The sequence below is a fragment of the Symphalangus syndactylus genome, chromosome 12 (genome assembly GCF_028878055.3).
Source record: "Symphalangus syndactylus isolate Jambi chromosome 12, NHGRI_mSymSyn1-v2.1_pri, whole genome shotgun sequence".
NCBI lineage: Eukaryota > Metazoa > Chordata > Mammalia > Primates > Hylobatidae > Symphalangus > Symphalangus syndactylus.
The window spans coordinates 39,733,826-39,751,868 of NC_072441.2; the positions used below are offsets into that span (position 1 = coordinate 39,733,826).

General features: G+C 35.4%; 1 protein-coding gene across 1 annotated transcript in view; it reads right to left on the bottom strand.

Moving 5' to 3' along the window:
* COL24A1 (collagen type XXIV alpha 1 chain) overlaps positions 1–18,043 on the bottom strand; it is a 486,748-nt gene that overhangs the window by 155,853 nt on the left and 312,852 nt on the right. The window contains exons 27-30 of the mRNA XM_063624268.1: positions 7,315–7,368; positions 5,905–5,958; positions 4,568–4,621; positions 3,162–3,215 (exon numbers count right to left, since the gene is read on the bottom strand). Of these exons, the coding sequence (XP_063480338.1) occupies positions 3,162–3,215; positions 4,568–4,621; positions 5,905–5,958; positions 7,315–7,368 (216 nt within the window). The remainder of the gene's footprint in view (positions 1–3,161; positions 3,216–4,567; positions 4,622–5,904; positions 5,959–7,314; positions 7,369–18,043) is intronic.

Here is an 18,043-nt window from a genome sequence, read left to right on the forward strand (position 1 = left end):
TCTATGGTAAGCATTTCCTTGAAAGGGACAAATTTCAGAATTTCTATAGGCAGATCAATTTTACTTCCTCCATAGAAAACCTTAAAACATTACATATTTTTAATAGAGTTATTTTAATCTTTCCCTCCCATTTAAATCTTAAGCAGCATAGTCTGAATAAAAATACTCACTTGTATGACTCTATACTGCCCCTCTAGAGAAAGAGTGCAAACTTAAACGTGTCTCATGATCCTTGCCAATTCATGGTCAAGAAAAAAGATGAGGTTAACTTTGCTCTGTGTCATCTCTCCTGTTTGGGTAGCTGGACACAGAGGAGTATAATGGAGTAATACCAAGGGATCAGTTGCCTAGTTCTGAAGAGTTCAATGTGCAGCTGATGTTGTGCTGATTTCTAGTGACCCAAGAGGCTAAACCACTATCTTCCTGGTACTGAATTAGAGAATCTGCTAGCTTATATTGTCTACACAAGTGACATGATTTTGTGTATTATACTAATTAGCTTTGGTATGTTAAATTATTTCATTTTATTTAATTATTCTTCAGCTAAACATGCAGGTAGAAACAAGGCTTAGAGTATGTAGGATACGTAATAATATTTTAAAGTTTATGCCATGTTTCTCATCCAAGAATCTCTATAAGAATAATATTTTTAGTCAATCCTGTTATCTTTTTCAGCTATATAAAAGGCAGGGTTACTTAGGATATTTCTTGAGATGGTAGGACATTATTGTTTGTTTGGGTTTTTCCTGTCCTTTGGAAAAATTTCAATACTGCATGATAGTTCAAAAGCCATTAGACTGTAAAATCTATGCGGTTTAGATGTAAGAGATAATTAAGTCTAGAATCCCCATGCTATTAATAGTGTTTGACAGGTTTCAGGGAATCAGTAAATGTTAGATAGCTGTAAGGTGGATGGATGGGCAGGAGAGAAGGAGATAGGAAGCAGACTCCTTGGAGTAGTCCTACCCTTCATGATGGTCATATGGCCATATGTTAACAGCATCATTCACAGTCAGAACAGCAAGAGAGTATAACTACCAGTTCCATAATGAAAATTCTCTGTGTGGTCTCTGTGCAAATGTACTTAGGGCAGAGCTTCCCTCCAACATACTATGACACATATTTTCCACAAAGAGATTACAGGTATGCTGAAAATACTGCCCTCCTCAGCCTTTGGGGTGGCAAGGAAAGGCCAGACACAGGAATCCGCAGCTAGGTCCCCTTTTCATTTATCTCAGTAGGCTGGACCAATATTCTCATTTTTTGTGAGTGGAAAACATTAGGAAGAATGGGTCTAGAGTATTGGGATTACAGCCCTACTGGGGAATGGATTGAAGAGAGAAAAGAGTGAAAATAGGAATATATCAGTGGCTACCAGAAGGGAACTTCCCAATACTATTTTCTTTCTCAAATATTCTGGTCTTCAGTATGTTTTTTGTATGCCCAGTGTCCATTGTTTACCTAAAATAGTAGTTCAGTAAAGAAAGCTCTCTCTCTCTCTCTCTTTTAAAGCCCTTGTTTCTAAACAAATCTTCCTTGTTTGGATACTGGGTAAAATTTTTAAAAATGATGAGGAGCCATTTCGGGAGAGAATCAGTAAAATGCATTTGAAGGATGTGAGGAAAATAGATCCTTGGGGAGGTAGGAATTGATGACAAAGTGACAAATCAGGAAACAGTAATAGGATTATGGTGAAGTTAGAAAACTGCAGAGCAAACGAACTTTCCATATGACTTAATGAGACAGCATAAAGTGGTTTAGGAAAAGACAGTGCTTAGATACACAGCTTGTGCCTAAGGACTCAAATTACCTAATTAACAAAAGGAACAAATAAGTATTTCTTCTTTTTTTCATCTGTCACAAATTGGTTGAACTTTCCCATTATGACTAACACAAAGTTGAATAAACACATTTGACCTAACTAAATATTGAATGCTGGCAGGGTACTAACCACTAAATGGCAGTACAAATCATCTATCATCATTTTTTATTTTATTTTAAATCTCATTTGGGCTAATATATTAGAGATGTGACCATAGAGTATAAATCTGTAACCCAGGAAGGAAAATAGTTTTTCAGAAAAGAAACAATAATAAGGGCAAATCTGCTCTCTTTCTTCAAGCTTCACTGAAAAACACAGGACATGACTTTAAAGTCATTACTTCAAACTGGGAATTCGTTAACAATTTTCTCCCATTTGCCAACTGGAAAACTGCAAGGTTTTTGTTTTGTTTTGTTTTGTTTTTTTACCATGATTAGGTAAAGGATATTTTTAGAATTTTAAAATATTTTCTTCATAAGCTCTAAAATTTCAATCAAAGTAAGGTCAAGGCATAACACAGAATCCTTAAAGCCCACATATCCAAATTAATTTAAAAAATACTCCCTGATATTCCATATGGTATTGAATAGCATGGGCTTTGGAGTCAGACACACCTAAGGTTTGAATACTGGTTGAGCCATTTCTCTGTGTGTCTATAAAGGCCATATACTTAAACTTTGAGAGCCCTGGTTCCCTCAACTATAATATCTAAGATATAATATTTCTCTCTCAGGTGGTTTTGAGTATTGAGATAATATATGAAAGAGTGCCTGGCACGTGACAGGCATGCAATAAATAGTGGCTTTTATTTCTTTGAAAATGATTTAATGTTTAAGATACAACTTAAAGAGATGAAGATTTGTTATTTAATTCTGTATATATAATTATTAGACAATGATGATTATAATAACTTTGATTTACAATTAATAAGCTCTTATTCATCTTGTGTATCTTTGTTCCACTTATTGCTTTTATTTTGTCATGATGTTATGTTTCCTTGCTATGTAAGTCTGTAGAGAAATAATTCATTTAAAGATCTTCACATTTACCATTCTCTCAAAGAATGGAATTGGAGGTTGGGAATAAGAAAGAAGAATTCTATATGAGTTAGTGATATTTGTAAAAATTAAAATAGAAAAGTGTGATTTTATAACTACAAAAGATTATGAGTTGTATTTCAATTAACGTAGGGCATTCATCTAATATAATGAAAATAGAAAAAACCTGACAAGATCTAAGCAGAGTTTTAGAAGGTATGATGCTATTTTTGTTGCACATTTTCCACAATTTACGAAGTAATTTTGGGGGGGTAATGTACCTTTTTCCTTAGATTACTTACTCTTTGTCCTTTAGGACCTTGACTCCCAGGTGGTCCTCTTGCCCCCACGTGACCCTATATGTTGTAAATTTAAAAATTAGTTGTAGAATTCACAAGAATACTATCAGAAAAGTAGCCATAATCTTTCTTATAACATATATCATTCTCCCAGGACATTCTTACAATTGGTTAGTCTTCCTTAAAAATATGCTTTAATCATGCTGCCCTCTACCAATATTCTGCTTTTGAAATATTCTACTATTTGGACAAATTTAATATCTGGGTGTTTACACCCTGAACAAAAAATGGAGAAGCTTTTAATATTCACTGACCAAGTTGTTTTCAGCAGGAACACATATGGAGTGATGGAGGAAGGAGATATCCATTGAGCTAGACAGACCAGTCTAATCTGCCTGGCCCATCAAAAAAGCAATGGCTATCATGGTAATATTTCTTTACTATTATTCTAGATACTTATGACAATCCCATCATATAAAAATAGTTTTTTTGTTATAAAAATGCGACAACATGTTCCAAATTAATATGCTATAAAAATAGCCTGCAATGGAGATTAGGTTGCTATTTATTATTAAGTCAATTATAATGAATTATTTTTATAGCTATAGTCTTTAATTAAGACTCAACTGGAAAACAAAATTTATTTATCTATTAACCCAAGGTAGATTAAAAATGAAGTAAACTTTAGTATTTCAAATTTATTTATTATTTTCTGTGACTAAAGATATTAGTAACTGTTCTTGAGACTAGTCTTCCTAATTTTAAAAGCCAACAACATATTTGCAAATATACTAGAAAATCAGGCTTATTTTTAAAACAGAAGATTCACAAATAATAAAAGTCTTCACTGATAAGAAAAGTTCTGCTCAGGGGATCCTAAAGGCCGATCTTTTTCATATTTTAAGTTCACAACAGCTGTCAGATTCTGATAAGCAAAATTAATTTAGGGGAAACATTTCGTTATCTTTTTGTAAACAAATGGAATATTTTCAGTACTATAATTTTTGTTTAATAAATATATATTTTTATGAATTTTATCTGGTTGTGATAATATTTACAAATTTCTCAGAAAAATATGTTGAAACTTACACTTGTAATTTATTTATCCAATTGGTCTCACTTCTAATCTTAATAGTCCTGTTTCCTCACACGTGGTTATTCAAAAGAAACTTCAAAGCATTTTAGTTTAGGTTGCAGAACTGAAATTGATTGTATACCAAGTAGAGGTGAGGCAGTCCAAGATATCATGACAAATTCAAGAGTGTTTTGTATAGTTGGGAGAGAAGCAGTCTCCACTAGTTTACACATGACTTACTTTGAATAAAAACCAACAATAAAGCATAACAATATATGAGTTTAAATTAAAATAAACATTCTGGAAGGAATCATAAAGTCTTTCCTGTACTTACAGGTAATCCCAATGGACCGATAGGTCCTGGAACCCCAGGAGGACCTGGATATCCCTATAATTTAAGGAAAATATAAAAGAAGTAAAATATTAATTACTTTAAATTACTTTCATTGGAGATAAGCCAGTAAATTATAAACAATAATAAAAAGGGATAATTTGACACAATGTTTCTTTTGTAACCAAGATATGAAAGGCCACAGGAAATGTTCTGCAGATAGACCATAGAAATAAAAAAAATTTTTATGTAGTTTTATTTACATAGAAACTATATATCCATTTATTAGAAGATTTTTGCCTAGAGAAGAAAATTGCTAGCCAGAATCACATACTACAGAAGAGAACATTGAATTCATTTTTCTGAAGATCATGTTATCTTATCCATGGATATATGTTTTGTTATATAGGTTATGAAACTATATCCTTTTCAGAGAGGTCCAGGAGCTCTCCAATTAAGGAATGTAAATGTGTACAAATATTCTAGCATTTCAAACTTTAGAAGGACCACACACTTTATGGTATTAACACTGATTCAGAAAATGCCTTAGGAGGTAATGATTCTTGAAGTTGATTAGTCTTATAGGCATGCTAAATTTCCTAGCTGACAGCAACCGGAAACTGCATAGCTTAAAAACAAAACAAAACACTTACAGGACTTTTCTGATAATATAGAAGTTAGTTAAAATCAATTTGTGGACAGTATTATGTGCCACCAGATCCATCACAAGGTATTATTTTCTGTATGGAAGATCCTTTTATTGATAATAATTATTCACTGCAGTTCCTGTAATACTTAGAAAACTATCTAGTAAGTTAAAAAGATGCAACCCAAATATAAAATTTGTCAGCTATTTCCTATATTAAAAATGTAAGAGAATAAGATGAATTCCGGATTCTAAGCTCTCATATGTCAAAAAACTACATCATGACCACAAACTCATGGAAGAATGGCAATGCTGATATGTGTCGTATCAACTATAGGCTGTAGAAGAATAAGTAGAATTCTAATTTTAAAAGGTGAAAGATTTATACAATCTCAAGAGAAACTAGAGCATGTAGAATTCTAATTGAATTTTCTTCATCTTTTTTAGTAAATTGTGGTGGTTAAATTCCTCTCCTAAAACTAGAATCATTTGACTAAGCCATCTCATTTACATGCTTTTGAGTACCTTAGTATCACATAGCATTCTGGGAGATAAAACATTTAAAAATAAAATTCTATGGGAAATTTGACATTTTTTACTCAGTTAAATTCCAGCCCAGGCAATTCCATCTCTGGAATGACTGACTTTTATTATGTTCTTTGGAAACATATTTTTCAAATCACTGAGCTCTTACCGTAACACCTTTTTCTCCCTGGGGACCTAGTGGGCCTGGACTTCCACGTTCTCCCTTTTGAGAGAACAAAGAAAAAAGAGTAACATAGAGGCATATTAATTAGTCATGACTGAGCTAAGCCTAGAAAGAAAAACTGTCAGCCAGAATCATGTCTTACATGCATACATCATTCTTATTTCCAATAATTTCTAAATTTACAAATTTGGCACTTTATCTTAAAATTGTTAGGCTTTTAATAAAATAAAATTATCTTAAGATGTTTTTCAGAGAAAAATATTAAAGGCCTTATTAAAATGACGAAAATACAAATTATGGATAAACAAGACTTAAAAGTGAGCACATATCATGTTAAAGTTTTGTAAGAAATGCTTACTATTTTATGAGACATAAAAAATATGAGAATAGTGAAAGTATCAAAGCACATTAAAATGTAACAAATCTGTGTAACCATTTAAGAAAATTTTATTTTATAGTCTGCCTACCACACATAAGAAATAAATCTGGAAGATCATGATAATCAAATCTGTCATAGCAGCTTAAAAAGACTAAACTGATTCACATTAAAATTCTCAAGAGTATCAACATTTTAGCATAGAAGATTTAACTCAGCACAGAAATAACTAATTGAGTGAAAAAAATCATAAAGCAAAATTTTTTAACTGCACTCATATTTTGTTACATTGTTAGTAAAAAATCAGTAAGTATATATTAAGTATGTAGTACTTAAGTAATTGAGAATGTAGTACATGAGAGTTAGAAGAGATATTTAAAAAACTTAACTTAGATTCTACCCTCAGTAACTGCAGACACTGCAGACATGATATTAACAGAGATGAAACAACCAGAGAGTAAGTAAATTTTAGACTACGTGGTACTATTCTAAGTCCAAGAAGTGAAGAAATTAGGAAGGATGAGAGGAGTCTGGACTTCATAGAGGAGATAAGAATTCAGCTGAGTCCAACAGTTTGGTTTTGAAAAAACAAAGGGAAGGAGAGAGGATATTTTAGTTCAAGAAAATAGTAAGAATGGAAATAGGAACAAGCTCAAGCACAAGATGGGGAGAGAGAAAGGTAAAATTGTAACTTATTCTTCTTTTTCAAAAACTGCTTTCTTTCAAGCCTCTCATAGGAGGCTTGCTCTCATGAAGTTGATTTAGATAATATTTTCTAGAGACTGTTCCATCTTTTCTCTTCAGATCACATCTTTATAATCAAAAGGGTACTCTGCCCTTTAAAAATTAGAAACCTACATGCTGTTAGCTATATTTCAATATATTTAAGATATTCAGTATAGGTAATGTGCTGAAGTTATAAGTGATTTCTAATTAACATAAAAGATCATATGAAAGTCTGCCTTTTGAATTTAGCCTAGATTTCTTCCTATAAAACAAAATAATTTTTAAAAAATTACCTTTTCGCCAATGCTTCCAGTCATCCCAACTTCTCCAGGTAAGCCAACAGGTCCCTTTTAGAAAAAAAAAATAACAGAAGATCACACATATTGTATTGCTATTGTAGTGCCTGGGTCTTAAATCACCTGTAATCACTATGTTTCTTTCTAACTCATCCTAAATGTTATCTTGGAGTAAAATTCCTCCTTGTATAGCTATGCAGTCTGTGACTTCATATCAGAATTAATTTACTCAGTCAGTCAACAAAAATATATCAGTGCCTAAAATATAACAGGCACTACGCTGGGAGGCAATGAGTTTCAAATCCACAGTTGCTGTCCATGTGGAACTGACATTCTACTAGATTTTATAAAATCCCTGAAGTTTTCATACCTGTTTGATGTAGATATATTAGTTTAAGAAATCATTTCTGTAACTACCTTTTTTGAAAGCCCCTCAATACACAAGGGGACAGAACATGCCTATCATTCATTCATCCACTCAAGAAATATTTGGTGCCTATTCTGTGCCAGGCACTGTGATGGTTGCTAGGATTTCATTAGTGAGGAAGACAAATCTAGACCCTGCCCTCTTGAGGCAAAAAGTCTTGTAACAGGGAGACAAAAGCAACTAAATTAAAAGTTAAATAATTATAAATTCTGACATAAGCTCATAAAGGAAACAGTAATATTGCTGAAGAGAAGAATAAAAGAGAAGACCTATTTTAGCACAGATGGTCAGGGAAGACTGACACCTGACATTTAATATGAAATCTGGATAATAATAAGAGGCCAGCCAGCCAAAGAAGAGAGGAAGAATATTCTAGGTAGAGTAAATAGCTTCAGTAAGGAATGAATTTGATTTGCTAGAAGATGTTAAAGAAGGTAATCAGTTACACCATTTCAGAGTGAACACGTCTCAGGGTTTTTCTATCTTTGTCTTTAAGGATTCTCAATTATTTCTCCTTCAAACAGTACAGAAAGCAAAAAGAATAACATAGAACAAGCTTGAGAAGAACATAATCTCTTTCCTGTCTTAAATCATAGGCAGTTACTTTCTACTTTTATTTAAAGACAAATGAAACTTTTTTCAATAGTTACCATGCAAAGACCTTGCTTAGATAGATTCTCATACGATAATATATATTAGCATACAGAAAGCATTGACTCGTGAAAAATGACTTGACGTTTAGCTAATGCATTGAGCATGATTTTACCATTACAGATCTCTATCTATCTATCTATCTATCTATCTATCTATCTATCTATCATCTATCTAATGATCCTATATATATAACATATATTAAGTGTTTTCTATGTGCCTGATTTAATCTTCACAACCAGCAGATATAGTAGTATTATCATGATTCCCCTTTGACAGATGAGGCAGATGAATTAAACAGTTTGCTGAGGCAGATGAGGTTAAATGGTATGGATGAGTTTAAGTGGCTATTGAGCACTTGAAATGTGGTTAGTGCAAACTGACACATACTGTAAACGTAAAAGACACCAGATTTTGAAGACTTATCATAGAAAGAATGTAAAATAGCTAACTAATGATTGCTTACATTGATTACATATTAAAATGATAATGATTTGATATATTGGTGTAAATGAAATATTACTAAAATCAGTTCACCTCTTTCTTTTTATCTTTTTTAATGTGGCTACTAGAAAATTTAAAATTATATATGTGGCTTATAATTTTGACTTGCATTATATGTCTATTGGACAGCCCTGATATATACTTCTAGGCACTATGCTAATATTATTGCTTAAGTCTAGTTGGAAGTGATTTAATAATTTGTTTCTGCGGTTTTTAAGTGTAAGAGACTGAACACTTTCATTCTGAGACAATCTATTATCAATGTTCATGCGCATGGAATTCACTGATCTCACTGTGTTCTCCACCATTCTGAGACAGCTGGTTTGATAAAATGGTGAAATGGCATTTTTAAGACTCAGTTAAAAGGCCAGCTAGGTGACAATACTTTGCAGGGTTGGGGCAAGGCTTTCCAGAAGGCTATATATGCTCTGAATGAGTGTCCAATATATGGTGCTGTTTCTCCTATAACCAGGATTTTGGGGGCCAGGAATCATGGGGTGGAAATGGGAGTGGTACTACTCACTATTATCCCTAGTCATCCACTAGAAAATTTTTTGTTTCTGCTCATGCTCTGCCAGACTAAAGGTCTTAGTTCCATAAGGAGGAATGCTTCCACCAGGACACACAACAATGATTCCACTGAACTAGAAGTTAAGACTGCCATCCGGCCACTTTGGGCTTCTTATGCCCCTGAATCAACAGGCAAAGAAGGGAGTTACTGTGTTGGCTATGTTGCTTGATTCTGCCTCCCATAGGAAAATGGGACTACTACTTCACAATGGAGGTAAGGAAGAGTATGAATAAAATACAGGAGATCCCTTAGGGTACTTCTTAATATCACCATGCTCTGTGATTAAGGTCAATGGAAAATTACAACAACTCAGTTCAGGCAGGACTACTTACTAGTGGCCCAAATTCTTCCAGAATGAAGGTTTGGGTCACCCCATGTCTTAGTCCATTCAGGCTATATAACAAAAATACTGCAGGCTGGGTGACTTTAACAACAAATATTTATTTCCCACAGTGTTGGAGGCTTAGAAATCTAAGATCAAGGCACCAGCAGATTCAGTATCTGGTGAGGGCCTGCTTCCTGGTTCATAGATGGCAGAGCCCTCATGACCTAATTATCTCCCAAGGTCTACACCTCCTCATACCTCACATTGGTCATTAGAATTTCAACATATGAATTTTGCAGAGGATAAAAACATTCAGTTCATAATACCCCACCAGGTACAGATCCCAACTAGCTGAGGTGCTTGCTGATGGCAAACAGAATAAAGAATGGGTAGTGGAGAAGGTAGTTTTAAATACCAGCTATGGCCATGTGACCAGTTACAGAAACGAAGACTATAATTGTCATGAGTATTTCATCATTATTTTGTCATGAATGTGTGTGTGTGTGTGTGTGTGTGTGTGTGTGTGTTTGTGTGTGTGTGTGTGTGTGTGTAGCAAATATCTTTGGTTCTTTTCTTCTCTTTTTTTTTTTTTTCTTGAGATGGAGTCTCACTCTGTCACTCAGCTTGGAGTGCAATGGCGCGATCCTGGCTCACAGCAACCTCTGCCTCCTGGCTTCAAGCGATTCTCCTGCCTCAGCCTCCTGAATAGCTGGGATTACAGGCGTGCACCACCATGCCCGACTACATTTGGTATTTTCAGTAGAGACAGGGTTTCACCATTTTGGACAGGTTGGTCTTGAACTCTTGACTTCAAGTGATCTGCCCACCTTGGCCTCCCAAAGTATTGGGATTACAGGTGTAAGCCACTGTTCCTGGCCTCTCATTTCTTTATCATATAACATAAGATGTATTGACCTTATAACAGTATCTAAGTATGGTTAATTTTACATCATAGTATTTAAGTTACAGGTTATAAAGGAGAAGAGTAAATGTCACTCAAGGACTTTACATCCTCTTCTGGAAAAGAGGTTAGTGAGTTTTTGGTCACATGCAGGATAATGATATCATGTTAGGCAGAATTATGATCTTATTATTGTCTTTATTTGAAGGTTAAGTGTGGTTTAAAGAGATGCATTTGGGGGTCAACTTGACAATGGGGAGGGCTGTCATGGTTAATTTTATGTGTCAAGGTCACTGGGTTACAGAGTGCCCAGATGTTTGGCTAAACATTATTTCTGAGTGTATGTTGTTTCTAGGTGAGATTAACATTTAAATAGGTAAACTGACTAAAGCAGATTGCCTTCCCCAATGTGGGTGGGCACTGTCCAATCTGTTGAGGATCTGAATAAAACAAAAAGGCAAAGGAAAGGAAACTTTTCTCTCTGTCTGATTGCTTCAGCTGGGACATTAGTCTTCTCCTGCCTTTGAACTAGGACAGCATTAGCTCCTAGTTCTCAGGCCTTTGGACTTGGAATAGAATTTAAATAATCAGTGCTGTAGGTCTCAGGCCTGTGGACTCTGATAGAACTTACACTGTCAATTCTTCTGGTTCTCAGGCCTTTGAACTTGGACTGGAACTATACTGGATTTCTAGGATCTCCTGTTTGTGGATGGAAGACTGTGGGATTTTTTTTTAGCCCCCCACAATCATGTGAGCCAATTCTTTATAATAAATCAATCTATCTATATCTATATCCTGTTGGTTCTGTTTCTCTGGAAAACCCTAGCTAATACTGTCAATCAAATCTGAGCAGGAAAAATGAAATAGAGCTATCTGTTGTGAGACAGTAAACAAAATAACAGAAACTGAACACAGACTAGTCAAACTATTAGGAAAAAATCATTTTTCTTTTTCTTTTTTTTTTTTTTTTTGAGACAGAGTCTCACTGTGTCGCCTGGGCTGGAGTGCAGTGGTATGATCTTGGTTCACTGCAACTTCAGCCTCCTGGGTTCACGCAATTCTCCTGCCTCAGCCTCCTGAGTAGCTGGCAGTACAGGCACAGAGCACCATGCCCGGCTAATTTTTTTGTTTTTGTTTTTAGCAGAGATGGGGTTTCACCATGTTGGCCAGGCTAGTCTCGAACTCCAGACTTCAAGTGATTCACCCGCCTTGGCCTCCCAAAGTGATAAATCCTTTTTCTAAGACATGATCTAGGGGAGTGAATGCAGTAGGCTCGTTTAGCTTATCCCATGCGCACCAGAACAATATAACCTACAAATGCATTCTGCTTAGCCTATAGCATTTACTAAACTGAACTAGGTAAAAACATTTAAAAATCTGGAGATTTTACATATAAATACTTTATATAAAAAGATTTATAAAATTACTAGCTTCAGATGACCTAGCAAATGTAGACAAACATTCTCAAAGGCGAATATTGGACAGAACTAAGTAACTGTTGTACTGTTGAGATCCAGATGCACTCTTTACTTCGTTATTCCCTATTGTCTCTTATACATGGCCCATTTTACTTACTTATACTATCTGCTTGGTCCCAATAAGGCATCTGAGTTTTTTACTTCATGTAAGTATTAAAAGGTGCAGTCAGTCAAAAGGACATAATTGGAAGACAGAGGTTCTCACTAAAAAGTAGATAGTTCACAGGGTTCCAGCCATGCCCATGGATATCTTTAATAAAACTTAAAGTTGGAGAACATAGATTAAAAATGGTTTCCTTGCAGTCTAGGCAACATAGGGAGACCACATCTCTATAAATAATCTATACATAAAAATAATAAAATTAGCTGGGTGTGGCAACACGTTCCTGTAGTCCCAGCTACTCACGAAGCTGAGGTGTGAGGATTGCTTGGACTCAGGAGGTCAAGGTTGCAGTAAGCCTGAGTGACAGAGCAAGACCCTGTCTCCAAAATACATAAAAAGAAGAACGTACTATTTCAGTACCTTAAAAAGTCTAACCAAAACATATGTCAAATCTGATAATACCACAAGTGCTGGCTAGAATGTAAGGAAAGAAGAACTCATACATACACAGCAGGAAATAGTATAAATTGGTACAATCACTTTAGAGAACAATTTATTATATATAGTAAAATTGAAGATGCCCCTAACTTACAACTTAGCACTTCTAGTTGTTCACATGGAATTCTACTTTCACATGTACATACTAGGAGACATATAGAAAGACGTTCATTGCTGTATTATTTAAGTACAAAAGTAGAATCATCAGCATTATCAGTATGGACACAGATAAACTAAAATGCATTCACACAATAAATAAAACTCTTGAATGACCAATACTGAGAAATAAACAGAAAACCTCAACACCAGCTAAAATTAATAGACCAGATCTATATGTATCAACATGGATAAACATTTTAGGAATATAATGTTGAGTGAGAAAACAGCATAAATCCTTTTCAAAAGGATACATCATTATGTGTTTTGTGCAAAATTTTAAAATGCATACAATAATCTAATTTCTTACTGGCAGAAGACACATGGAAATTATATATACAACTTTAGGATAAGGGCTAATGTCTGTATATAGAGTGGTGGCTCATTATTTTTTTATTTTGAATTTCTCTGATAACTAGTTTCTCTGAGTCTGAACTTCTCTTCATTTATGTGTTCGTGTTTTGGACTTTTTCTGCTTAATTCTTATCCATGTCCTTTGCTCAATTTATTTTTTCCCATTAAGATTTCCTAAATTTTCTTGATGATTTTCAGGAATTTTTATACATTTGAAATATAAACTTCTTATTGGTTTTATTTTATTTTATTTATTCATGTTTTGGGCTTTTTCTGTGTAATTCTTATCCATGTCCTTTGCTCAGTTTATTTTTTCCCATTAAGATTTCCTATACTTTCTTGATGATTTTCAGGAATTTTTTATATATTTAAAGTATAAACTTCTTATTGGTTTTATTTATTTATTTATTTATTTGAGATGAAATCTTGCTCTGTTGCCCAGGCTAGAGTGCAGTGGCATGATCTCTGCTCACTGTAACCTTTACCTCTCAGGTTCAGCTTGAGCCTGCCACCTCAGCCTCCCACCTCAGCCTCCTGAGCAGCTGGGACTACAGGCATGCACCACGACGCCCAGCTAATTTTTTTGTAGTTTTTAGTAGAGAGGGGGTTTCACCATGTTGGCCAAGCTGGTCTCGAACTCCTGACCTCAGGTGATCTGCCCGCCTTGGCCTTCCAAAGTGCTGGGATTACAGGCATGAGATACCGTACCCGAACCTTATTGGTTTTAGATGTTCTAAATTCCTTCTTGTGATAAATAACCTGTGAAATTATTTTTGATATCTTTCATTGACAAGAAGTCCTTAACTTTTATGTAGCCATATCCAGTGTTTTTTTTTGTTTTTTTTGTTTTTTTTTGCCTTATGATTTGTATTTTCTGGATCTTGTTTAAGAAAGCTTTCCTTATTTCTATGTCATTAAATAATGGGCATTCTTTTCTATTAGTGTTAACTTTTCTATCTAGAAAAGTTTCTTTAATCCATCTGGAGTTCAATTTTCAACGGAATAAGATAGGGATCCAGTTTTAATTTTTTGCATACAGGGACCCAGTTTTCCAAATACTATATATTCAATACTATTTCTTACCCACCCATTGGCTTATGGTGCCATTCTTATCTTATACATGGCTTATTTCTAAGCTTTCTAGTCTATCTTATGATGATTTGTCTGTTTTTCTCCCTTTGCAAATTTCTCTCACTCCATTTTTCTAATGTTTTTACAGCTGTCTCTACTACAGACTGAAAATAAGCATGCCAACAAAGGTTTATATCAGTGGTAAGGAATGTGAACATATAGGCTTTAAATCTACTCAGTCTTTAAGTCTATATTACTCTTTGAAACTGTCTACACACTTGGAAATAATAGATGAATTAGACAAAGACATTTAAAGCTGAGGTCTGCCAAATTTCATGGAATCTAAGATATCATGGATTGTAAGATACACCAATATTTTTTCATCTCTGAATAGAGAAAAAAATCTCCCAAGCAATTGTAATTTACCACTGATCATGAGAAATATCTCAATTTTTAAAATGTTAAAATGTGAAAAGAAAAAATGGTATGGTAGATTGTTTTACTGTTTGAAACATTCACTGCTCCTTTCTGTGGAAGGATTATACCTCCCTATGCTACTGATGTCAGACTTGGCCATATAATTTGGAGTGCCCCTCACCATGGGAGGAATATACCCCTGCATCTTATTAATGCCATTCTTCTTTATGTAACTTCAAATAAATAGAAAGTGAAAGTGACATGTGCCACTCTTTTTTTTAAGTCAGTTTCTTTTTTCCTTTTGCCATGAGACTAAACATGTTCCACACACGCACTGTTCCTTAAGCCTGAGTCTCCGAATGCAGATAACATGTCACAGAGTCACAGCCAACTCACAGTGTATAGAGCGCAAGTAAGAAATAAAACCTTTATTATTGTAAACCACTAATATATTCAGGCTGTTTCTTTCTGCAGCATAATTTAGCCTACACTGACTGATGCGATATGCCCTTTTAAGCTGATATGATATGGCAATTATTAACAGGAGAAGCATATGGTTTTCTCTACTTTTATCCCAAGTGCTAATGACCCTAAGAGATAGATGGAGCCACAGGAAAGAGGGATCCTGGGCCAGGCATGGTGGCTCATGCCTGTAATCCGAGCACTTTGGGAGGTTAAGGCAGGAGGATTGCTTGAAGCCAGGAGTTTAAGACCAGCCTGGGCAACAAAGTGAGACCCTGTCTCTACAAAAAAAGAAAAATTAAAAATTAGCTAGGTGTGGTGGTCTGTGTCTGTAGTCCCAGCTACTCAGAGGACTGAGGCAGGAGGCTTGAGCCCAGGAGTTGGAGGCTGCAGTGGAGCTATGATTGCATCACTGCACTCCAGCCTGGGTGACACAGTGAGACGCCGTCTCTTAAAAAATAAAAACAACAACAACAACAAAAACCAAGAGAGAGCACCTGGTTTTCTTAATCAACTTGTAGGGGAGAGCTACTTAGGAATGCCTTCACCAGACAATTAACATGGGCAAAAATAACTATCTGTTGTGTTAAAACAACAAAAAATATTTAGGTTTATTTATTATGGCAGTTAGTGTTATCCTAAAAATACAGTGAATTTACGTATTAAAATAAAATTGAAAAACTTTGAAATCTAGCTCAATTAGTTTATTCAAAAGTTAATCTCACAGAAAGTGCACTGAATCAATTTCCAGTTTAGTACACTTGCAAATCAGTTTCTTCAATAAATGCAAAATGAGCTGAAGAAAATAAAATTAAGCATATTTATTTGTTCATGTAACAGATCCTGTGCTAAGATTTAGCTGGAGAGGACATAAATATGAGTAAAATATACTAAGGAGTTCAAAATCCAGTAAATTGGAATAAGGTAAATGTATATTTTCTAAAAGTTAATAGAAGAAGAAGTAAAATAATATCTAACACAAAGGCAGAAGAGATTATATCTGGTTGAAAACATAAGAAAGGACTTTACAGAGAAGGCAGCATCTCAGATATGGTTACATGTTGACATGATGAAATGGTGAAAGTGTATTCCAAGTAGAGGGAATGTTTTGAGCTAAAGATGGGAGGTAGCAAATGATAAAACATTTGCAAACACAAAGTTAATCCACATTGTCTGGGATACAGAATATGTGTAGGGTAATAGGCTGGGATAGATATATTGGTTATATACTATAGAGGGCTTTGAATACCAAGTGAGAAGTTTGTGTTTGTGGTATCTGCAGAAGAATGTGTGCTTGTAGAAGAATCATTATTGGTTTTCAGTAAAGGAGGAATGTAATCATGTCTAGACTTGAATGGGTGGTAATTTAACATCACTGTGTTTAATGTGTAGAAATGGGAAAAATAGAAAATAGGACAAACAAATAATTATAATAGTCCAGATTAAATGTAATGACTGGTATGAGGACAATATCATCATTAAAAAAGACAGTAAGCTCAGGAGAAAAGCCACTGTTAGAGGAAAAGTGATGAAGTAAGCCAACAGACAGTTGTGCTCTTAAAGAGTCTATCTTGAAATACTGATTTGTGTCTCCATAGAACAATCAATTGTTGCAATCATAAGAATGATGTAGTATGTACGCTGATGATAAAACAGGAACAAGAAGAGAATCTAATGAAGATTCATTGGAGGCAAGAGGTAGAAACAAAAAAACAAAAACAAAAGAAAGAGTCACAAAAGAGTCAAATAGTTGTGTTTCAAGATGGCCAAATAGGAACAGCTCTGATCTGCAGCTCTCAGCATGACCTGCATTTCCAACTGAGGTACCTGGTTCATCTCATTGGGACTGGTTGGACAGTGGGTGCAGCCCACGGTGGGTGAGCCAAAGCCGGGTGGGGCATCACCTCACCTGGGAAGTGCAAGGGGTCGGGGGATTTCCGTTTCCTAGCCAAGGGAAGCCGTGACAGAATACACCTGGAAAATCGGGACACTCCTGCCCAAATACTGTGCTTTTCCAACAGTCTTAGCAAATGGCACACCAGGAGATTATATCCTGTGCCTGGCTCGGTGGTCCCACGCCCATGGAGCCTTGCTCTCTGCTAGAGCAGCAGACTGAGATTGACCTGTGAGGCAGCAGCCTGGCAGGGGGAGGGGCATCTGCCACTGCTGAGGCTTGAGTAGGTAAACAAAGCAGCCAGATATACAGGCAGGTGCCCCTCTGAGATGAAGCTTCCAGAGGAAGCATCAGGCATCAATATTTGCTGTTCTGCAGCTTCCACTGGTGATACCCAGGCAAACATGGTCTGGAGTGGACCTCCAGCAAACTCCAACAGACCTGCAGCTGAGGGACCTGACTCTTAGAAGGAAAACTAACAAACAGAAAAGAATAGCATCAACATCAACAAAAAGGACATCCACACAAAAACGCCACCTGTAGGTCACCATCATCAAAGACCAAAGGTAGATAAAACCACAAAGATGGGGAGAAACCAGAGCAGAAAAACTAAAAATTCTACAGAGCGCCTCTTCCTCTCCAAAGGATCGCAGCTCCTTGGCAGCAACTGAACAAAGCTGGACAGAGAATGACTTTGATGAGCTGACAGAAGTAGACTTCAGAAGGTCAGTAATAACAAACTTCTCCGAGCTAAAGGAGGATATTGGAACTCATCACAAGGAAGCTAAAAACCTTGAAAAATGATTAGATGAATGGCTAACTAGAATAAACAGTGTAGAGAAGACCTTAAATGACCTGAGGGAGCTGAAAACCATGGCATGAGAACTACGTGATGCATGCACAAGCTTCAATAG